General features: G+C 36.3%; 2 protein-coding genes across 2 annotated transcripts; one reads left to right on the forward strand and one right to left on the reverse strand.

Annotated features, from left to right (window-relative positions):
- The first annotated feature begins 13,684 nt into the window (after positions 1–13,684).
- On the forward strand, positions 13,685–15,737 carry LOC120332504 (tRNA endonuclease ANKZF1-like). The gene has a single exon (XM_039399763.2). The coding sequence runs from the start codon at positions 13,773–13,775 to the stop codon at positions 15,735–15,737; it is 1,965 nt and encodes a 654-aa protein (XP_039255697.2). The 5' UTR covers positions 13,685–13,772.
- An 83-nt stretch (positions 15,738–15,820) lies between these two features.
- LOC120332512 (uncharacterized) lies at positions 15,821–25,717 on the reverse strand. Its single transcript, XM_039399776.2, has 13 exons — positions 24,068–25,717; positions 23,191–23,536; positions 22,622–22,718; positions 22,392–22,525; positions 20,925–20,993; positions 19,222–19,366; positions 18,770–18,930; positions 17,763–17,935; positions 17,492–17,676; positions 17,148–17,207; positions 16,786–16,910; positions 16,598–16,709; positions 15,821–16,203 (listed from the first exon to the last, which is right to left on the reverse strand). The coding sequence occupies exons 1-13, from the start codon at positions 24,271–24,273 to the stop codon at positions 16,154–16,156; spliced, it is 1,863 nt and encodes a 620-aa protein (XP_039255710.2). The 5' UTR covers positions 24,274–25,717; the 3' UTR covers positions 15,821–16,153.
- Positions 25,718–25,723: the final 6 nt, after the last annotated feature.

Raw genomic sequence — 25,723 nt, forward strand, 5'->3', positions numbered from 1 at the left:
GTCGTTATTGCTAGTGAGACATGTTTGAATTTATTTTTATCGTCTGTCATGTATTTCAACCTGTTTCCCTCTTTTTTTTCTGTGAAGCTAGAAAAGGCAGTTTTATGACCTCAATATTTAACAGCATTTACCTCTACGAGCAATATTTTTTCAAGGATGAGCCAAGTAAAATCCCCCTTGAGACACTGGGTGAGTCACTAATCGTCCTAAGCGTTAGGAATACGCTCGCCAATGCATCTCTGATTACTCTGTATGGGTTCGCAGGTTCGAATCCCATGCAGGGATAGTTATGTGCGAGAAGATTGCTGGACTCCTCGCCGCTGTAGGGTGATTCACGTTACCGCTTATCGGATACGCCTTCCTCCACTAGGTTCACAAGGGCTTGTTTTAAATCTTTTTTTTTGTATTCTTTGTACTTTTCATTGAAATACCCCCTGCATCGCCGCTACACTACGCCAAAACGTTGCGTTCGAAGAGCTGCATACGCTGCCGGGATTATAATTTTGAAAATGAAAGTAAAAAATCTTGTTTTGACTTTTATTTTTATTGCTTGCATTCATTGCCACGATGGTATCTACACCAAAGTCATAAGATTTTAACCGGAATGTTTATCCGAGATGCCAGAGATACGTTTTGAAAAGAAAAACCATGAAACTTAGCTCACGAGCCTACTACAAAATTAATTGTGTCAAAGGCAGCCTTCGGCAAAGCGAGTGCGTTACGATAATGAAGAATAAACTTACATCGGCGGCAATCTACTGATTTAAACGATGAGACGCGCTAGCCTAGGGCCCATGGCTACTCAACTATTTTTACCGAAGGTCCGCATACAAAACTTCAAAAATATTTGGGTCCGGACTTTCCAGAAATTATATTTCGGCATCTTTAATTAAACACGCAATTCCTAGACCGACTAATGATTATTAGCTAATCAAAATTGTTTGTAATGGCGTTATAGTTCTTTTCATATATATTTTAAAATCTATAAAAAAAAATTTAAAAGTGGGGCCAATGATTCAAAATGAAGAATTATGCGCGGTCCGAATCGAATACCCGAAGTGTCCGCTTTCGGAACGCGGTCCGTCAGTTGAGTAGCCCTGGCCTAGACTATGCTAATTGTAAGAGTCCTCTAATGCAAAGACGCTACAACTAATCTTTTATGACGCTATAATAAGGATTTCGAGTTTATGTATTGACATTTTTCTCATAAAATAAAGGCATTATTACGGTTAATTAATCCTGATCGGTTAATTTATGCTTTGCATACTTTGTTCTTAAGGTTGAAGTGATAGAGTCTTCAAAGTTATACAAACTGAAATCACATTTCAATTTTCGCAAAGTAGTTTTGTCGTAGGGTCGCTCACGTAATAACTTATCGGTTACGTCTTACTGCGCCAACCACGTTTGCGGTCGCACTGAACTACAGCTTGAGAAGATGTGTATGAGCCGTTATCGATATTTGCGGCGTTTCGAAGGATTCATTGCAAATAAGAAGCGCTTGGCAAGTTTTACATCCATTTTCTTTCAACCTATTTAATACAAAAAAGTCAAATAGTACATCCATTTTGAACAAAACAGGCAAAAAAAACTTGATTTTAAACAATTGTTTTAAAACAATTCTCTTTGAACAAATCCCTATCCTCCACCATCAGGTCCATGGTACCGAAGACAAATAACTAACTAATCCCATACCCGACATGGAATGGTAACCGGACGAGAGGCCGTGGTTCTCCATATGGTTTAAGCTTATTTTAAAATACAATGTAAAAAATGACATAGTCAACATATCGCAGGGATTCAGAGGATCGAAGTGTACACACCAACCCCATATCCATCGGAAAACTACCTTTATGACATTAGGAATACTTTGATTGATTTGAACGTGACATCGACTCTAAATAATTATCAATGCTCAGATGTTATGAGTGCTTACGACTTCTCAACGAAAAAATGCAACGACGCAAATATTTTATTATCTATCTGACGGTTCTTAGGACTTATAATTATCTACTCATTTTATTTTAGAACAATGTAGCAAATAAATATTCAGACATAGGCTATAATAGAATGTTTCTTTTAGAATAGTAACGTAGATTTCGGCAGGCCTGGAACGCATTATTTTAAACTTTTGTATGGTCTTATGCGATCGCTTCATTGTGGAAGTGGGAATAAGTCAAAAGCCATCAAATGCAAGTCGGGCACTCGGACGAGGTAACAAAATTTGTCGCAATGCCGCAGGAACGGGAATACTTTCCATATTTACTATCTATTTTGAAGGTAGGTTACCACGAAAATTTATTTTCAAGAATTTGATTCTATTTAATAATCCAGGACTTTTGGTTTACGAAATGTCGGCTAAGTTTTCAAGAAATGAGGGATTTCTGAGGAACACTGAGGAAAGTGTGCGAAATGAACTAGAAAGTGTCTTACTATAAGTAAACAGCAAAGTTCTAGGTTAAATATCGGGTCCTGTAAGACATAGTTTCTCAAAGTGCTCCATACGGAGCCCCCAGGGCTCCGTGAGACGATGCTAGGGGCTCCGCGAGCTACTCTATTACTTGTCAAAATACGGATTCGACTATTCTGTAACTGTTCAAAGAAGCGAATACACCATTAATAAAATTTGACACCAGCAGGGTCTAATATGGCAACGAGGCGATGATTTAAGTATGACATGATCTACAAGCAGGAGCGAGGTCAGGATTTTTAAAAGGAAGAGGGGAGAGTACAAAATTGGAATTGGAAATTACCAGGCACTATTATTCGCGATTAGGCCACTCGTTAAAAAAAACTTTGTCAGTGGATAACGAGTTTCCATCCATGGCCGTTGCGAGCATTTAAACTGTCTTGTCATAATAATTTAATTGTGTTTATCGTTACTTGTCTTTGAGTCGAGATTACGATTAATGAAATGAGGAATACAATTAATATTCTAAAATAACATAAAATAAGTGCCAAACTGTCAACTATAAATAGATTGGAATCATATTTTTGCGATCTGGAGATTTATCAAATTTGAGTTGTTATCTCAGCGGTGTTTAAATATCAATGAGTACAATTTACAATTGCGCAATCCTTGACCGATGCCTGCATGTTCAAATGCCTTGTTTATTGGCTTCATTGTGTTCAATGGAACCTGCGGATGCGTTGACTTACAACAATATAAAATCATTACAAACCAGAATTCCCACGCCAATCCGCGGACATCAAATGAGAAACAACAAATGTATTTTGTTCGCAATAACAAATTGTTTAATAAACTTATATTGCATCGCATCGCGACTGAAAAATGTCGCATTTGGCTTTATCGGTAGTTTCAGAATGGATAAAAAAGTACATCGAGCGCACAGTTGAATGGATTTAGGTAACTCGCATGATATAACTTCATAGATAACCGAACATAACATCAAAGTTTGTGATTTAAAATATCTAAAAAAGCGTTTTTAATCTGTCGGAGTCCGTTAAAACAAAACTTATCATATTATCTTCCGTTTTGGTTTTAATATTTTATAATACTGCTTTTCAATCAAGAAATTTTGGTTGCCATTCACCTATTTATTAACTATTTTTAGGTGGCTATTTTCACCAGGTGTACCCAAACAAAACGTTGTAGCTCATGATTAACTTTAATATCAAGTCTCTCATCAACAAGTTCCAGTCAGTCATTTGCTTAATTTGTAATACAAAATATCGAGTTAAAATAAACTCAAAATGGACCAAGACCAAGAAGAGCCTGAACTCGGGCACAATGGAGAGTAAATTGCCTTTCCCCTCAACTTGTCGTTATTCAGTGATAATGCATCTATCGATCCAAACTTTTCGACTAGTATTGCATTGTATTTCGCAAATTCGAGTCGAGTTCGTATACAGTCGCCAAATCAGTGGGCGCTTTGTCTATGATTCATGTTTTTTGAAGAGAAATGATAACTGTTCGATGATTGAAATCTATCCATCTTGGTTTTTCTAAAATACCGATGGGCTGATTATAGAGTGCCTTTTATTTATTTTCAAAAATAGCACATTGCTCGCTTGTACGTATTGTGCTATAAAATCTAATCTATAACCTAATCGATTCCCCTACTAGTTTGGATCCGTTTTATGGTGGCCATCCGTTATTACCCGTTGCATATTCATTTATATATAGGTGAGGTTTAGAACATCAATTTTTTTTTAGATATTTGTACCAGTGTATGAACATTGGTTACGTAGATGACAAAATAATTTTGATGGCGACACTAAGGGATGATAATCTGTAAAATCTTTCAAATTTTGAACAAACATACTTATTTATACTAGACTTTTAAACCAGGAGAAATTTTGGGCGTTTTTAGATATTGAGATGTGACGTTAAAACAAAGTAAGGCCAGATATATTGAATAAGAGAAAATTGTTTGCGAAACATCTAACATCACCTTCCATGGCCATATAATTCCGTTTGGTATCCATGTCTTCTAAACAATCTGAAGCTTCCGATGTTGTTGTATAGATGTTATATATTCCATTTTAACATATTATAGTAATTAGACGTATTGATGTACAGCCTAATTCTAAACTGCTCTCTGTGTCCTAAAGTACCACTAAGAACGGGTATATAAATGAACATCTTCCATCACTCAATGCTGCATGCATCAGATGAAGGCTTGACTAAATTTAACTTTCGACCGATATATTTTGAAACAATATGAGCTAAGAGGTCACTGATGACACACTTTTTTATATAACCACGAATTTCCCTATAATTTGCATTTACGTAGTTTTTAAATTATAGGTGAATTTCGATAAGCAAAATATATAAAGTTACTACACATTTTATCCAATAAAACAATATTCTTTTCTTTTATTCGCAAACTTTTCAAAGGTATTTGCTATTATACTCTATATATGGTAGGTAGTCATAACATAACGTAAGGTGATTATTAGTCACTACTCAGCTACATTCAACATGCGGAAGATGTAAACGGTAGTAAAGTGTTGAAGGTACCGACTAGGTATTTTTTATATGTTAGTACTCTATAGATATAAACTCTGCATAGGTTAATTAGTATATATGTATATGTCAAAACATATTTAAACTTCACCTGCTGTGTACCAGTATATCATAATCCTAATTTTCTATTAAAACACATAAAGACACAAATCTTTGAAAAGGTATGGACTGATATGGACTTTCAATAGACTGATACTCAAAAATCTGAATTCGGGTAACTTGAAAATGGTTTGAAACTAAAAATTAAACTCCGATTCCGAATTGGACAATAAAACTATCCGTAATAAGCATTAAGGTGGACGAAATACCTGAAATAACAAATTTACTCGAACGGTGTGTATTTGGCAGCAGAACCTTCTATCTCTATCTTAAAATCATTTATAAACCAATATGTTTGTTTGTTTATTCATCATATTCTTTCAAGATAACCTCAATCTACGCACTGACCTGGAATGTCTTTTGCGACTTATAATTTCGTATCTGTTCTCACTTCCTTATGCACTTTAGAATAATTTCTTTGGATTAGCTTATAATTTTACTGAGTTTCCGCAACAACAAACGTTTCATTTCGACATTCCGGCACGGCTTATTTTATATTTACTTAAGACTCGCAACAATTTTTTAATCACTCGGTTTCTACCTTTTTATATGGTTTCGACCTCGCAACCAAATGGCTTTACATTCTATAACTCAAACCTATAGACCAGTGGTTCCCAATCTTTTATGGCTCGTGGCCCCCTTCTGGCGCCTTATTGCACTCGTGGCCCCCATGTTCACCATCCAAAAAAACTCAAACTATATAGAGACAAAAAAGTCCAAGCTTTTTAGTATACAATCAATGGGAATCTTGCACTTGGGACTGCCTTGCAAGGTTTCTTATATGGAGCACAGTCTTTGATACAGCCAGCTTTGATACAGCTTTCATGCTAAGTAGTGGCTAAGAATACGAAATGCCACTTCATAGCTACATTCACTCTGTCATCTAGATTTACTTTAGTGAAGCCAGCGCCAATGCGACTGTCGTTCCATTTTCGTATTGTGGGCAATATGATGAAACAATTCACGTATGGGAAAGTGAATTCACCCTGAAATCGCAAATAACCTGTTCATGTAAGGAAACTGCGGTGAACGCCTGAACGGGAGATTTTGTTTTAAAATAAAAGTATGCAAACTAAGTTGCTTTATGATCAATCATTGGTCTTGTGTCGTGGCCCCTCTTGAACTGCTTTGTGGCCCCCTTAGCGGGCCATCGGCCCCTAGTTGAGAACCACTGCTATAGACAGTGTTTTGATATGTAAGGCCGATGAAAATCCTTTTTTTAAAACTCCAAGCAATTTCAGGTTTCTTACTTGGGTAGTCATAATAATTTGTCTATACCATGGTTTACGTTATTTAGGCATCAAAACTTGTATACTCCACGCTTGGTATATAGTAAAAAGCAGTGGCGGCGCGTCAATTTTTCGGTATAATAAAAAATATCTCAATATCGGTTGCACAAACTGTCTACACTAGCCATATTCTCCCGACATGGTTCATTTTTCGCTCGCAAAGCCTTCGCCGAACGTCGACGGGGCGACGCCGATTTTGCCCCGGTTGCTCATTGTATATCGTATATAATCTGTAAAATCTTTCAAATTTTGAACAAACATACTTATTTATACTAGACTTTTAACCAGGAGAAATTTTGGGCGTTTTTAGATATTGAGATGTGACGTTAAAACAAAGTAAGGCCAGATATATTGAATAAGAGAAAATTGTTTGCGAAACATCTAACATCACCTTCCATGGCCATATAATTCCGTTTGGTATCCATGTCTTCTAAACAATCTGAAGCTTCCGATTTTTGAATGTATACTACCATCACGATTGGAGACCACACGGGTTTGTTGTTGTATAGATGTTATATATTCCATTTTAACATATTATAGTAATTAGACGTATTGATGTACAGCCTAATTCTAAACTGCTCTCTGTGTCCTAAAGTACCACTAAGAACGGGTATATAAATGAACATCTTCCATCACTCAATGCTGCATGCATCAGATGAAGGCTTGACTAAATTTAACTTTCGACCGAAATATTTTGAAACAATATGAGCTAAGAGGTCACTGATGACACACTTTTTTATATAACCACGAATTTCCCTATAATTTGCATTTACGTAGTTTTTAAATTATAGGTGAATTTCGATAAGCAAAATATATAAAGTTACTACACATTTTATCCAATAAAACAATATTCTTTTCTTTTATTCGCAAACTTTTCAAAGGTATTTGCTATTATACTCTATATATGGTAGGTAGTCATAACATAACATAAGGTGATTATTAGTCACTACTCAGCTACATTCAACATGCGGAAGACGTAAACGGTAGTAAAGTGTTGAAGGTACCGACTAGGTATTTTTTATATGTTAGTACTCTATAGATATAAACTCTGCATAAGTTAATTAGTATATATGTATATGTCAAAACATATTTAAACTTCACCTGCTGTGTACCAGTATATCATAATCCTAATTTTCTATTAAAACACATAAAGACACAAATCTTTGAAAAGGTATGGACTGGTATGGACTTTCAATAGACTGATACTCAAAAATCTGAATTCGGGTAACTTGAAAATGGTTTGAAACTAAAAATTAAACTCCGATTCCGAATTGGACAATAAAACTATCCGTAATAAGCATTAAGGTGGACGAAATAACTGAAATAACAAATTTTCTCGAACGGTGTGTATTTGGCAGCAGAACCTTCTATCTCTATCTTAAAATCATTTATAAACCAATATGTTTGTTTGTTTATTCATCATATTCTTTCAAGATAACCTCAATCTACGCACTGACCTGGAATGTCTTTTGCGACTTATAATTTCGTATCTGTTCTCACTTTCTTATGCACTTTAAAATAATTTCTTTGGATTATCTTATAATTTTACTGAGTTTCCGCAACAACAAACGTTTCATTTTGACATTCCGGCACGGCTTATTTTATATTTACTTAAGACTCGCAACAATTTTTTAATCCTCGGTTTCTACCTTTTTATATGGTTTCGACCTCGCAACCAAATGGCTTTACATTCTATAACTCAAACCTATAGACCAGTGGTTCCCAATCTTTTATGGCTCGTGGCCCCCTCCTGGCGCCTTATTGCACTCGTGGCCCCCATGTTCACCATCCAAAAAAACTCAAACTATATAGAGACAAAAAAAAGTCCAAGCTTTTTAGTATACAATCAATGGGAATCTTGCACTTGGGACTGCCTTGCAAGGTTTCTTATATGGAGCACAGTCTTTGATACAGCCAGCTTTGATACAGCTTTCATGCTAAGTAGTGGCTAAGAATACGAAATGCCACTTCATAGCTACATTCACTCTGTCATCTAGATTTACTTTAGTGAAGCCAACGCCAATGCGACTGTCGTTCCATTTTCGTATTGTGGGCAATATGATGAAACAATTCACGTATGGGAAAGTGAATTCACCCTGAAATCGCAAATAACCTGTTCATGTAATGAAACTGCGGTGAACGCCTGAACGGGAGATTTTGTTTTAAAATAAAAGTATGCAAACTAAGTTGCTTTATGATCAATTATTGGTCTTGTGTCGTGGCCCCTCTTGAACTGCTTTGTGGCCCCCTTAGGGGGCCATCGGCCCCCGGTTGAGAACCACTGCTATAGACAGTGTTTTGATATGTAAGGCCGATGAAAATCCTTTTTTTAAAACTCCAAGCAATTGCAGGTTTTTTTACTTGGGTAGTCATAATAATTTGTCTATGACATGAAAGGTAAGGTGATCACGAGCAGAGGTAAAATAGATTTAGCATGGTTTACGTTATTTATGCATCAAAACTTGTATACTCCACGCTTGGTATATAGCAAAAAGCAGTGGCGGCGCGTCAATAGGGCCAACCGGGGCAATGCCCCGGTTGTTTTTTCGGTATAATAAAAAATATTCGAAAAATATCTCAATATCGGTTGCACAAACTGTCTACACTAGCCATATTCTCCCGACATGGTTCATTTTTCGCTCGCAAAGCCTTCGCCGAACGTCGACGGGGCGACGCCGATTTTGCCCCGGTTGCTCATTGTATATCGTATTCCCTCTTTTATCTTCCACTCGCCGCGTTTGTCTCGTTTGTTTTCTGTTTCTTTTACTAAATCATCGGGGCTAGCCCCGAAATTATGACGACACAATGCCGACGTTTCTTACAACAACGTGTTGACATATTCACGCAATCCTTCTCGTTCGTTGGTTGCTTGAAAAGTTGATAGTTTCCTCGCCTTCGTTTTTGTCGCTTGTTTAGCTATTTGAATCAGTTAGAGACCTTTAGTTCATTTGCTTTCGATTTTCCACATTCCTTTTGAGCTCCTCACTTCTTTCTGGCTTCGCATTTCTTAGCCTTAGACCTCATAATGAATAGGGTTGATGCACTACTTCGCACTCCGTTTTCGCAGCTGCCGCTGGAACAAAAATTAGAGGTACAACGTCTTGGGCCTTATCAACCAAAAAATTGTTCACTGGAACAATCCCATGACGGAGGAAAGCGTCGGCGTACATTCTGCGCAGAAACTTGGTATAAAAAACACGAATGGTTGTGTTACAGCGAGGACAAAAATGCACTTTTTTGTTTTTATTGCCTACTTTTTGCTACCGCCCGTGACTCACGTTGGTGTAAATTTGGTTTTAGAGATCTTAAACATCTTTCCGAGCGTGCCAGGGATCATCAATCTTTTATGGAGCATCTGGACAATGCAGTAAAATACCGAACATTCGGAAATGTTAATATTGCAGCACAGTTGGATGAAGGACGCGCGGTTTCTATTCGTCGGCACAACCAAAACGTCGAGAAAAACCGCCATGTTCTCGGTCGATTGATAGATGTTTTGAAGTTCATTGGTTGTCACGAGCTGTCCCTCCGTGGGCACGATGAACGGGCTGGCTCTTCTAATAGAGGGGTATTTTTGGATATGGTGGAATACACCGCATCCCTAGATACAGTATTGAGAGATCATCTTGATGTCGCAACTGTTTCGAAAGGGACATCTAAGGATATCCAAAATGATTTGCTCGACTCAATGTATAAAATTTATTTACAACATTTGGCTCTGGAAATTGAGAATTGCCAGTTCCTTTCGATTCAGTCTGACGAGACAACTGACATCACGTGCGTTTCCCAACTGGCTGTGATTTTTCGGTTTGTGAAAGATGGTAAACCTACCGAGAGATTTCACAACTTTGTACCAATCGTTGATCGCACGGCTTGCGGGATATCGGCTTTACTGAAAGAAGTGTTACAGCCTTACAACGCGAAGTCAAAATTGATAGCTCAAACTTATGACGGCGCGGCAGTCATGAGTGGGTCGAAACATGGTGTTCAAGTTTATATAAAAGAAGATTTTCCTCATGCGCATTTTTTACATTGTTATGCACACCAATTTAACCTCGTTATTAAAAATATGTGTCTTGATACCTCTCTCGTCCGTATATTTTTTGCAAATGTTTCGGGGTTTTCTTCATTTTTTTCCGTTTCGCCGAAGCGCTCTGACCTCCTTCGCCAGATATGTAGCCGCCGTCTCCCAGCTTGTGCACCAACACGTTGGAACTTCCAATCACGCGTGGTGCAGGGCGTGTCCGATATTAGGTCTGAGCTCATTGAGTGTTTCAATGGCATTCAGAGCTCTCCGGTTTGGGCCGAATGCTCTGTGAGAGAGGCGGCAGGTCTAAAGCGTCTGCTAGAAGATGGTGAGTTTTCATTTTTTCTCGCTTTTTTCTCCACAATATTCTATCACGTGGATGTATTATACGGCGCATTGCAGTCAAGGCTAATGGATGGAGCGTCTGTGCAGTCGTGTATTTCAGACTTCTGCGATGCTGTATCTCGTATCCGGGAAACAATAAAATACGACGACACATGGAGTGCTTCTTTACGCCGCGGGCAAACAACGCAGCGTTTGATTTTGTCTGCAAAGGAATGCTGTGACATTCTGGTGAATCAAATAGGCGATCGTCTGCGCACTGAACACCTTGCAGCGTTCTCTTTGATGAACCCCAAAACAATTTCTCATCCATTTGTTGGCTACTGTCTCCAAATTTTACTCCACGATAAACGTGGGTAAATTGGAAAATGAATTGCGATGTATATACACCAATCAAACTTTTTTGAACATCACATCAACTTGCGCGCTCAATGGGTTCCTCATAGATAACACTCCTTTGCTAACTACCTTTGCGGCGTCTGCAAAATTTCTGGACATCATTTTGACGACGCCTATTTCTTCCGCCGACGCAGAGCGAACATTCAGCTCGCTGAAGCGTATTAAAACGTATCTCAGAAACACAACGAAGCAAGATAGATTAAATTCCGTGGCTGTTTTATTCATTCACAGAGACGTTATTTCTGGGATGCATGACTTTAATCAGCGCGTTATTGAGCATTGTGCTTCCAAGAAACCGCGGCGTGTTGCATATATGTTCAAGCAGTAGAAGTCTAGCAGCAGATATATCTATGAGTGAGCGACGCATGTCCTTATCTTTGCATTACCTTTCCTTTCTTCATAGTAACGTTTTAAACCTTATTTTAGGTTTTGTCTGCTTTCCCGAAGTTTCTGTTAATATGTCATTGTATTTATCTGGGTAAATATTGCCTTTCCTTTTGAAAGAGGTTTCAAAATAAACTATGTCTATATTTATTAATCCCTTGACTTGGACCGGTTTTAAAGACACTTTCTTATCGTTAAAATTTGTCGCTTTTGCCGATTGGTTGTTACCGATGGAATGGTTTTTATACTCATAAAATGATGGGAGAACTTACAGCGCTCATCTTGTCCCCGTAGATGGGGGTGACTTGGCCCCGCAGTAGCTTGCCCCGGTTGTCAAAATGACCACGCGCCCCCACTGGTAAAAAAATATCACCTATATGGAAGTTGATTAAGACGTGGGTTCCTTTGTGTTGTCATCAAATTGTTACAGGCTGATATTTAAATTTACTTTCTGGTCGTTGCTAATACATAAACCGACAACACAGTTGCTGATGCATCATCGGCACAGTCTTGGAGACAATAAGTTATAGTAGGGAATACAGAATTACCGTAAGCACAATTACCTAACCAAGGTAGCCGCTGACAGGTATACCGAATGGTCATTTTGCGGTTATCCTGTCCATTCTGGGCAAAGTCATGAATATGTATATATATATATTTTCATTTTGCTTTAACTTTGTTGTGCCCGTTTGCCTGCATGGATGGCTAATAAAAAACGATTTGATTGATTGATTGAATTATTTGTGATTATTTTAGGTTACAGTTTTTAATTGTGATAATTTTTATTCTTTAAGAAATCATATAGCACGAATAATATTCTTTTTAGATGCAAAAAAATTTCAGAAGAACGTAACACACGCATTTAATAACCGGTTCGGTGGTATTAACCATGATAACAAGTAACCTATTTTAAAAGATTCAAATCCCGTTTACTAAGACAATTCAGGAAAATGTAAAATGCCATAAAGGTCCTAGATCCTCGGCTCTAGCTCCTTTAAAAGCAACACGGCTTTCGCCACCAACCCAAATAATGCATGTCGCTGGAACATTTATATATATATATATGACTTACCATATTCCTTGTCGACGGTGTTGGTAATCGAGCAGTAGACTGCGTTTGAGTAGAGTTGTAGCTCATTATACGTTCACCGAAGAAAAATATCAGTGCGGGGGTAAGTCCCCCGCCGATCACAAGTGCAGTTTTAAGTATTCTATGGCGTCTGCAGCTGCCGCAAAACCATGGCGGTATTTCCATACCATGGCCGCTACGGTCAAACCTATGGCGACTGACTTTTTAGCTGCCACAAACCAATGTCAGGTAAAATTTTGCTGCCGTGACCGCGGCAGGTGGGTCGTAAGGACAGGGCTGCCCCTTATGGTGACAAATATTGGGTAAGTTCGAACGTTTTTCTTATGGATACAGTCTTGATGGATTTGGGGTTAGGGTTAGGGTTTAAGTAGATATAATTCCGCATGATCAATTAGAATTTGGTACATTAGTTTGTGAATATACCGTTAATACTGATTACTGAATACAGAATAGCGCTATAAAACCATGGCAAGAGCTGCCGCGGTTCGTTCGTGGCAGGAGCTGCCATGGAGTGGTAAGAACTGCGCCTCGTCGATCAAGCTGTATTGTGTCGATTTAATGAACAAGGGTCACGCAGATATTCAGCTTAGAACTCCTTGGTTTGTCAAAACAACCTAAGATATTTGGAAGCCATATTCTAGATATCATATATAAGTACATACACTCAAGCGTACGTCATCTATGAAGATTTTAGTTTTCGATAAAATGTACCATGCGTATGATTAACGAGACAAGATATTTAAGATTAGGACAATACTTCTGATTGGTTATTGCTGTAAAGTGCTTGTCTGGGGAATTCTGCTTCTGTTCAGACAAAACGTTACAGAAATACATTTGTGTTAGTGCAGCAGCAGGACTCTTGAATTGCATAATACCTACTGCAATACTTCTAATGTTACTGTTAGGAATGTGATTATGATAGAAATTATCACGAGAGGAAGTTACTCCATTACACAGTTACAATGTAACATAATCTATCAGTATATCGCTAACTTACATTCTGATATACCTGAATCCCTTGCTGTCAGTGTCAGATAAGTAAAGTGAAATTAAATAGTTTAAGTAATAAATTTTTTTTATATTATAGTTTTGCAAATTAAAATCTCAAATCTAATATTCTAGAGCTCAATTTGGAAATACTGATTAAACTACGATATGACGAAAATTTCACTGTCTGATGACAAAATTCTGTCATCATTACTTGAAGGGTTGAAGCTTGGTGAATTAATCCAAACAGAAATGGTATCAGAACAAGAAGTCGATTCATCTGAGAAATTGTCTGAAGGGGATGATGTGACACACTGCATGACATGCGATTACATGTTTGCATCTAGAGAAAACCAGATTGACCATTATAGGTCCGACTGGCACAGATATAATTTAAAACTCAAGCTTCTCGGTGCTCCATTTGTAACAGAGGGCAGATTTGAAGAAATCATTGATGATATTTCAAGTATTTCTGGATCAGAAAGTGAATCAGACGACCCTGATGATTCAATTTACAACAACAAAACCAAAGTAGAGAAAGCTTTTTATAGAATGCCTGTTATGAAAAATGAATCAGTAAAAAATAATGACAACTTTGAATCACCAGTAAAAAGAGGACCAAAAGAATATTTTAGGAATTCAAAAAACCAACTGTTATCAGTATACAGATGTATTTTACCTAAAATGAGTGAAGAAACCCCACCAACTATAACATTATGTGATATAAAAACACATTTAATGCATCATATCAAGTTTTGCATTATCTTGCTAAGCGCAGGACATTTTGCTGCTGCGGTTTATGAAGGCGATGAAGTTAAGGTTCATAAAACATTTCATCGATATGTTTTACGAGCTAAGCAGGGAATTGTTCAAAGCGTCAAAGATAAGCAGAATGCTAATGCCTCAAAATCTGCAGGTGCCACATTAAGACGATATAATATAGATGCACTGACAGCAGATATTCAAGCCCTTTTAAATTCATGGAAAGAGCAACTCTCCAATTGCACTCATATTTTTCTTAGAGCACCACATTACAATAAGGGAATCTTTTATAATGGTAAAACTGCACCATTTGATCGAAAAGATGCACGGATTAGTGGTATACCATTTCCCACACGTCGACCTACTTTCAATGAGATAAAACGGGTTCACAAAGAACTGTACTCTATTCAGTTACATGTAGAAAACAGTCTGGGAAATAATGAAGATAAAACCAAGCAAGACACCAATAAAGATGAAAAAGCCAACAAAGGGAAAGCGAAGGAATCGGAAATAGAACTCACTAGCAACATAGATGTAAATAATTCCAAAACCTCTGATAAACCTTTTTCCACAAAAAAGAAACAAAAGACTGTTAAAAAGGAGATGAAAGTTCAAGACCAATCTATTATAACTGCATTTGTGGAAGAACCAGCACTTCCTGATGTTATCGACGAGCTTTTTACAGTGGTTAAAGTTGGAGATCTTGATGGTTTGAAAGCAATTCTGAATTCCTCGGATGTTATGCAGAATGTAAATGACATGAATCAAATGATTTTACATCTAAATCAACCTATCGGAAAACAAGGTGAAACACTGTTACACATCGCTGCAAAAGCTGGACATTCCGAGATTATATGGTATCTTTTGCAATCTGGAGCTGAGCCAGCAACCAAAAATAAATCGTCTGCTGTTCCATATACCGTTAGCTCTGATAAGGCAACGCGTAACATATTTCGAAAATTTATGGCAGAGAATCCTAAAAAATATGATTATAAAAATGCTCGCATTCCCGCTCCATTAACAGAAGAAATGGAAAAGGAACGAAAAAAGAAACTAAATGAGAAAAAGAAAGCTCAAAGGTCTGCAAAAAAGGAGAAACTAAAAGAGCAGAATGAAATAAAGCTGAAGGAAGAACAGGAACAACAAGATAGAGAAAGATTTGCTGCGTTGTCGGATAGAGAAAAGAGGGCAATTGCAGCTGAACGAAGGCTTGCCAAAAATATAGCAAATAATGGTGCTGGAACCAGCATTACAGTAAAGCGATGCTGGCTATGTGGTGAATCACTTCTTGGAAAAATTCCTTTTCAGTATCTCGATTATCAATTTTGCGGTATGAACTGTTTGAAGAGACATAAAACTATGGCCAAATGAAAGTAGTTCCCTACTATATATTAAACCGGTTGAGAAATAGCAAGTAGTGGGGTCTTATGTAGTGAGATGAATAAACACTAGGATTGTTTGGTAGTTGTGTTATATTTTCATACCATCAAAAGTAAAAAAATTATGCAAGAAACAGATCTTAATAACCAGTGGCAGTATGATTGATTATTAACACCACAGTATTTCAGTACCACGTCTATTGGTCAAAATTCTCAGGTATCCTCAACTTCCTGCTTCGTCCTATTAACTTTATAACCAATTTATGCAAATAGATCAGTTATTCGAAATGAAACGAATGAATTTATTTATGCAGTCAGTCAACATCGCGACACTTTTGAACCTGATGCTTCGCAAAGTTTCTAGTCTGTGACGATTCGATTCACATTTAATTCTGCCAACATTTTCAGTCAATATCGTGGATATGAATTTCTCCTGTTCATTCTGTTGTCTGTTCTTTCTGCAAATGCAATAATGAAATATACACAGAGTAATATATATTTCAAAAAAAAACTTGTTCTCGTTTCTGTTTTGAGGATGGCATGGCTTCGATTTTAGGATTAAAACCCGATGATTATAAAAAGTGTATCATTACCAATTGAAGTAAACGGCAGTGTAGAGGAGACTTCAAGCATCTAAGTCAGGGGGCTCAAGTCACTATGCTCAGTTCGCTTGATTAATACATTTATTATAAGTTCTGAAATTTTTTAAACTAAGCTTTTATTATGGAAAACCTGATGCGGCCCAGACCCACCCAGACTATGGCCCCTTGGTAAATTGAGTTTAAGACCCCTGATCTAAGTGAAATATCTGACAAAGAACGAAACAAAATGTATAATAATTAATTTACTAACTATATGTTCGCATTTTCTTTCTTTTCTCAGTCAGGTGATGTAGAATATCTGGAACAGGGTGATCAACATCTTCGAGAACATTTATCAAAGGTCTTGCCATATCTAAATCTTCCTACAAAATTGAAAATAATGCTTGAACTACTTAGTGAATGTGTCAAGAAATAATATTTTTGTAATTTACAACTTACCACTGTTATAAAACTGATTGCTTTTCCTTTCTTGCCAGCACGAGCTGTTCTTCCAACTCTGTGAATGTAACTGTCGATGTTGTTTGGGAGATCATAATTTACAACGAATTGTATATCAGAAACATCTAAACAATATAAAAATCCATAACTACTTGCAACTAAAATTACTTTGTTTTTCAAATGAACATAAGATAATAAGTATTTGAGAGTCCACTCATTAGGCACATCATTGGACATAAGCCTTTAAGACCTGATTCATATTAAAACGATACAGTGATGGATAGTCGGCACACTCCTGCATGTCTAACAACATAAAATATACAAAAACTAAGAGAGACAACTATTTCCAATTATAATCGTACCTAAACCTCTTGCTGCAACGTCGCTCGCAATCAAAACAGATATTCTTCCAGATCTATAATCTGTTTGAAATAAAATAAAAAATTAGGAAATACACAATGTATTCTTTGGATCAAAAATAATAACGAAGGTGGATATATCATATCACAGCGAGACCTTTGTTCTGCTGGTTGCTAAAAACTTTTCCAAGATCTTATTTACTTACAAAGTTATTTTTTAATGATTCCAACCCGTATGAACCCCGTTTCAAGCTGAAATAAATACTTTGAATACAACAACTTAAAATTATCAGTCACAAACTAACATCAAAAATGTAATCCTAATTCAAAAATCAATTACAGATTACTTCTCATTACAAAATCCCGTTGCGACTGTGATTTGTCCCCATGAAGTGAATCAACGTAAAAACCCTCTCTGCGCAGTATTCCTTGTAGACGTGAACATTGGCTTTTTGTTGCGCAAAAAACAAGTGTTTTAGCACAATGACGTTTGTTTTCATCATCAGGATTTGCTTGAAGATGATCAAGTAACCTGGTATATATTACAAGTGGCAATTTCAGTTAAACTAAATTCAATTTTTATTGCAATCTTTATAGAGAACTCGTCGAGTCACTTACAAGGCAACTTTTTCATGTGACATACAGTACTGAAATTCATGTGTTATATCGGCGTTCACTGTGTGTTGTTGTGATCCAATTTTCACATGCATATAATCTTTCAGAAAATCTGACGCCAAATCCTGGATTTCCTCTGGCCATGTAGCACTCCACATAAGAACTTGACGATCCGGCTATTTAATTAAGAATTCCTGTGTTTATATTTGTTACTTTTTTTTTTTTTTCGCTAAACCTTATATATGGCATATGTCATTCATTCAATCAGTGATAGTTTACTTAAAAGAATTTTCATGCTAGTTATCTTAATCTATTAGTGTTTTATTTGTAAGCAATAAGCTATTTCCAAAAAACAATGAGAAAAAGTGGAGAATTCACCAGGCATGCAAAATGAAGACAACAAATGCATGGGAATATTCATTCCACTATGTACCATTATTTATTAAAGATAGGAAATTTCTAAAAGCATATGTTGCTCTTGGGACTTTGTGGCGAATCAGAGAAAAGATGAAGTGGACTGTAATTCTAAGATAGAGGAAACTGGGGAGATATCGTTAGAATAGGATTTACCTATTTATCCCGGGGGAGAGGAAAGTCCAAGACGGTTCAATCACATGGCAAACCACGGCCACTCGTCCGATTACCAGTCTATGTCGAGTATGGGATTAGTTAGCCAGTCATTTGTTTTCAGATGCATGGACTTGATGATAGAGGAAGCCGTAACCGACCAGCAGTTAAGTGAACCTCCTTACGGCGACGAGGAGTCCAGCAATTCTCTCGCATGGGATTCGAATCTGCGAACCCATGCAGGGTAATCAGAGGTGCGGTGGCGAGCGTATTCCTAACACTCAGCACACCGCGCCACACCGCCGGGCCAGTGTAGTTGGAATGAAAGAAGCATAGTTCATGAGTCTAAAAATCACTTTTCTGCATTCATCTTAAATTGATTATGCCAACAAAACTAACATATAAAATCACACAATAAAGCTCAAGAGCATAATTTCACAGACCCGAATCTGTCCCATCAAACTTCGAATCTGAGGTTCAAAACCCATATCCAACATTCTATCTGCTTCATCCAATACAGCAAAACTGCAATGCCGTAAAGATACAACTCCCAATGTCAGAAAGTCCAATAATCTTCCAGGAGTTGCAATAATTAGATCAAGTTCTGTAAATAGAAGAAAATCTCCAAATTAACGAATATCTAAATCAAGCACAAGAGCAAATTCTATACCAGGCTTATGAGCAAGCCCCCTCTTCGCTACATCATTATTTGTACGTTATTATTAACCTAATTTATTCTTCAAATCAACCAGACAGGAGTTTATTTTTTCACTCCCATTGTCCCAAAGCACAAATTGTATATACAAAATTGGACAGAAAAATTCATTTCTGTGTAAGGGAAGATGCGATAAACATAGAATACTAACAAACGCCAGACATAGTGCAAAAGACTCACTTGGTCTATGAAGTTGATCCTCTTGTATAATTTTCGATTGTCCTCCATATACAGCAACACTATTGATTCTACAGACTCTATGGAATTTTTTAACAACATCTTGACATTGTAATGCAAGTTCACGAGTTGGGCAGAGAACCAAAGCCTGTAAATTGGCAGTTAGTAAGCTATCATATTTATTAAACACAAAAATTATAAAGTGCTGAAATGTGAATTATTCCTATTTTCTTAAGATGAAGATTTTCAATGAACCAATTTTATCAATTCTCAAACCAAATTTTAATATCGAAACTATCTGTTCGATGGAAGTATTTATCCGATGATGCCCGTCAGCTGTCATTGTCATCTGATCATTTGTGCTAAATTTTCATGAATGTTATAAACGGAGCAGCGCTATTGGGTGAGAATCTGCATAAAACTTCAGGCACATGGCTGAAGCACAGGTTTAAACCTTCCTCTTGTTTTCAAAATTTCAAAAAGTTAAATTTCCCCTCTGTAATTTTTATATCTTCAAATGTATCATATGACTCAACAGGCAAAAAAAGGATTGAAAGAAAAAATTTCTACATACAATTCAGAATGAAGATGCTCAAAATTGATTGTGCTGAGTTAATATAACTACAGGTATGCATGCAACAATGCCTAATTTTTTCGATTAAATGACTGACAGTCTATCTGTAAGGAGAGCATAATAACATCTATCAAGCAACAGAGGACGTTGCAAATTGAAATGCTAACAAAAATGCAATCTGTCCTGTAGAATAATATGAATTCCTTACTTGAAATTCTTGCAAGTAAAATTTAACCTTGGTTGAATACTCAGAGGTTGGAGTAAACATTGTCAAATTTGGGGCAAGATAAGTGGTCTGCTGCAAACTAACCAAGCATAGGAAAAAACATAGCCTAATGAATTTAATTGTTTCCCTGCAATCAAATGCAAAGAATGCCTGAATACAGATCATAATAGGGCTAGGAATTTCAGGGAAAACACTTCAACCGTTAACCGGGTAAAATTAACCGGTTCACCACCGCATGGCGTTTGACGTTATAATTTATAATTTCAGCTTGTTACGTCACAATGCTTATAAAGCAATTTCGCATGTTCTTATCCCGGTATCGCTTATTAAAATTATTCTCGAATCGAGATAGTTTCACGATTGCTCTGCTTCAAGAGATAGGCAGCGTGGTTCGGGCGTGTTGAGGTATTTTAGAAAACTTGATTCCGTTGTTAAACGTCATTTATGTGACAAATTATCAGTGTTCGATGTGCAAATTTTACTTCGAGATATATATCATAAAGAAAAACGGCATCAACTGCGCACTTGTTGTATGACATTGAATATCCGATTTTGCAATGAAATCGTGAACAATATATTTTGAAATCGACCGAAAACTGATTCTGAATTCATCATTGTCAAATTTCCATAATCAGCAATTTTGGTACTTCCATTATTTTTCACATTTATTGAGTCCTTACCCACACAGTTAGTAATAATCTTTTGAATTAAATGCCACAAGAGATAAATCTGCGATGATGTAATCATATTTGAAGAAATTGTACGGTATGAAGATGATTTGTACCTGAGATGTCAGTTAACGGTTAAAATAAATCGTTAACCATCTGAAATCGGTTAACCGGTTAACCATTCCCAGCCCTAATTATAATACATTAAAATATTGTAATAATGAATATTATAACTTACAATCGGACCAGCATTATTATTCAATGTTTTTCTTTGTTCCGTAATATGTTGTATCGCAGGTAAGATGAACTGGATAATAAAATTATAAAAAGAGAAGTTGAATATAACATTTCCAGAAATATTACTGTAGTGACATAATGTATGATAATAGTGAGTCAATCAGCAATGAGTATATATGAAAACTACAAATTGTGAGAGTGACATCATGATATGTCACAATGAGTCAATTGCTAATTTGTAAATACACATTTATAGCGATCAGTAGAGGTTGCGCCAGACTAACTCCCAATCCTTTCTCTATGCCTTTGCGCTAGTGGATCCGTATGCATGTAATGCAAGGATGCTGTAGCAGGAATAAAATACCATACTATGCAATTCAAGAGTCCTGCTGCACACTAACACAAAATCTGTTTTTTTGTGTTAGTGTGCGGCAGGACTCTTGAATTACACATTTATAGGTTATTATATAAAATTGACACAAAGCAAGAAAATGATCTTTCATTAAAAGCAGACTTCTAAATGTTCTAATGAGTAACAAATTTGGAATATTTAGATAGGATGTCTATATATCTGACACGGGCAAAATACGCCCACGGGTAGAATCCAGCCCGTTGGGCACCTCAATCTGGCCTGCCTGGTGCTGCCAAAACCAAACTGACACCAAATTTTGATATTTTAGCTAAAAAGTAGCTCAAGAAATTTGTTGAGATTGCGATTAAATCGAGTTTTGGCTCAAGGCTTATTGTTTTCCACTTTTTCTGTTGTGACACAGTAAATATTGTTGAAAAAATTTAATTTTTCATGTCACACTTACATGGCCCGCCAGTCAGGGTGGGCAAAATTTTTGGCCCCTGGTCAAAAAACCTTCCCACCCTTGCTATATATAATATGCCAGGGGTGGGCAAATTTTTTTAGTATAAGAGCCGCATGCAGCAAGTCAAAAATATGCAGGAGCCGCATAATTCCGAAATTAATAATATTAGAATACCTTGAACTGAGAATTTACCCAAACGTCTAACAACAATAAATGATATTAAAAAGTATTTATTGAGATTTGACTTGCATGTTTCCATCCTATCTGTGAGTTTTTGAAAGTCTGGGCAATATGTAGACAATGCAGTGCGGGACATATCGCACTGTGACTAAGACTAACCACAATCACGCTGTAATACCGCCAACACAGCAACAAACATGTACACGCTACCACGATTTTCATACTGAAACATAATTTGTCTCAACCACAAAAGAACACTTCTTCAATAGCTTAATAAATTTAAAACAAACTGTTGCACTACAGATTCTCTTATAGTTGAATTTGGATCGAATTCTATGCTAGCGAGAAGAGCCGCATAAAAACTCTCAAAAGCCGCATGCGACTTGCGAGCCGTGGTTTGCCCACTGTTGTAATATGCATGAAAAAGCGGATGTTTTATGATAGCAAGTAACCAAGTAACAGCTTCAACTCACAGATAGCGTTTTTCCGGATCCAGTCTGGGCAATTCCTACAATATCATTACCAGATAATGCGTGAGGCCATCCTATTGACTGAATTGGAGTAGGTTGAGTAAATTCCATTTTCTCCAAAGCTAAAGAAACTTCATCTGGAAAATATCGACAAATTAATATAGGTGTGTGACTTGTGAGCTCCCGATGCCAAGTTGAAAATGAGATTGAAATGTGTTCTGTTTGCTAATTACCTGAAAAACAAGTTTCATTGAAACTCAATATTGGGTTCTTTTTATTTTTTCCAGTGATTGTTATCTGATGTTCTCCGAGAAATCTTAAAACCTCTTCCTAAAATGTAATTGGTCATAAAAAAGGTAAACTTGGTATACTACTGCTCAACAAAGTTCTCAAGTTAGGTGATGACAACGGCAGACAACTGGTGACAATATCAAAGTCATAACATTTAGTGAGAAAAGAAGACGATGGTGTAAAGTGAGACATAAGTGTTGTCATAAGTGACAAAGTATTATAACAACTCGTATACTTTTACAAACTCGATATCCTTTTTTATTCTTACACTCAGAGCTATGAATCGTTCTTAAAATGGAGCAGTGAATTAGCTACCCTGTAGGGTTCATGTTTTTTGGTCAAACCGATAGAACAACAAAAAAATTTTCTAACCACAAGCTAGAAAATAGAGATCACACTACAAGAAAATTTTCTACTTTTGACTTTCATTGAGCAATGTTATTAAAGAAGTCTAATTACATAGATTTGAACCAGCTCAGCTATGCAGATGTAAAGTTGATGACTGAATTACCTTAGGCCGATTTGTAACATCAGGATGTTCTGTGTAAACATTTTTTGTTAACTCTGAAACATCGCCAAAATCAATCTTTTTCTGATTTAGTTCAGTCCACAAATCTTCCATGCTGCGTGTTTCACTTCCTGAATAATCATTAGAAAAAGAATTGTCGCGACGTGTTCGACTTGAAAATCTATCGTCATCTTCATAATCATATCCTTCTGAAGTATTGAATCTAGAATCAGATTTATCTCTAGAATATTCACTCCGGTAGAATTGCCGTTTCCTGTTGGGTTGAATCCTTCTTCGCATTGATTCTGCCAAATTGAAGTATTCCTCTTCTTCTGCTTTGCTAGAAAATCTAAAATAAAGTCAGAATATAACATTCGCACAATACTTGCTTTCGTAACTAAATTGGATCAGATAATTAGTGCATAATATACTTTTTTGACAGAAGTGTGTGTACCAATGTTCGATATGAAGGTATAGTAACTAATTTTGTTCACCTACTTTACATCAAGTTGTGTGAAGGGACTGAAGTCTATGGGCAGGGGATATATTGACTTGACTAACACAGTCTCCGAACTCGTAATAGAACTAAAATAGGGAAACCCTGATAAAATTATTGCCTAACCCTAACCTGGTACACACACTACAGGAGTACCGTTTTTTTAGTGTTAGAACTTTTGCTTCGATTACCTCAGTTGAATGGAGTAGCTTCTCAGAAATAAGAAGCTATCTAGATTGAGCATTAACAGGAAAATAAATATTTCTATTTGGGAAATTTGATGTCTGTGCAAAATGGGACATGGTTGTGGAATCAGAGTACATACTCGATACATCGCAACTACTGAGCTTTACTTGAAAGTGATGAAACACATTGTATACATACTTTTTTCTCTCTTCATTTTCCAACACTTCTTCTGAATATGTTGCTGTGCTTTTATGTCTGATGAACTTTGTATTTGAGCAATCACTACTAACAATCAATGAATCACATCGAGTGGTGATTGGAGTAACTTGATGCAATGATACAGTGTCATTACACAAAGCTAATCTTCTGCAAAGTTGAAATATAGTTGTGCGACCACCCATCATTTTACTAACTAATCTAAGTCAGAGTAATTTAATTTTCTAGGTATTCAAAACATTTTTTATTAACGAAAAAGTGAAATAGTGTCAAATCAGATGTTTATTTTATCATTTACATATGAATATATGAGAAGATATTAACATATAAAGTATTACATGTCGAAGTATGAAAATTATATCATCATCAGCAAATTATATCACTATAAAATTTGTATCTGTTAGCGCCCAGAAATGATCATGAACCATCTGAGTCAGTATTTCATGAAAGGAAGTTTGCTAATAATTTGTAGATATTTCAACATAGACCTAACACAAATAATTTATTGAAAAGAAAGCTTTATCAAAATATATGATATTTTCACACTCAATATTTGATATGAATCCTTTAATAACTTCGCACTCAAACATTCAACAACAATGCTCAAATATTTTAAATTAGAAATGTTCTCTTGTCACATAAACCCCACAATTATCAAATATATTTATAACATATATTTGGCACAGAAATATGGGAAAAGGCAATTTAAACCAATGAAGCATATATTTACCAGTAGTTTTGAGTTTTTTAATATAAATAGCTTCAAATCAATGGCAATATATTCTCATAGAATTGAACAAATTCTACCATGTTCAATATGAAAATGTTCGCATATTCGAGTGAAAATTTTAACAAAGATGAGCTGCATACAAAATAATGCACTTCTTCAAGAACTCGAGGGCATATATGGTAAAACACTCTTTCTGACGAAAAAATGTCTTGAATATTAAGCAATACCAGTGCATTCACACAACTACAACCATTGTTGCTAAATGTCATGATAGACCCTATATCTGTGATACTGAGAAATGAAATAATCCAACAGTACAGTCAAAATAGTTATACAAATGATTTAACACTACACAACAATGATAGAAAAGCGCTTTGAAAAGGGCAACAGTCAAGAGCGAAAAATAATTGGGACAACACAAAACTGTTCTCTCAAAGAATCTTATACACATCATCTCCATGCTAGGACACGCAATTAGCAACTTATATGCCGCAAATGATCTAAAGGGTTCTATTACATTTGAACCATGACAATTGCACCTGTATGCTATTGCACCTATGGAATTTTTTTTGTTTCACGAATAGTTAAACCCATACTAACCCTAACCCATGGGTTTTAGCACCCGCATATAGATTGAACCCGTGGATATACGCATGGGTTCAAATGTACATGGGTTCAAATGTACGGTCACCAATCTAAAGTGCTTCAACATAGCTACAATTCTCAAACTGAACTTTTTGTTGTGTGACTATGTATAAAATGATGAGATTACATGTTATTACTTATTCTCCTACACAACTTATATATTTCTTAGACTCTGTTAGTCCCTAATAACGTGAATCAAAATGTTCTTCATCTAGTAATATGGGGTGTGGATAAGTATAGCACCAAAACAATCAGTTAATAGT

The sequence above is a fragment of the Styela clava genome, chromosome 8, assembly GCF_964204865.1.
Source record: "Styela clava chromosome 8, kaStyClav1.hap1.2, whole genome shotgun sequence".
NCBI lineage: Eukaryota > Metazoa > Chordata > Ascidiacea > Stolidobranchia > Styelidae > Styela > Styela clava.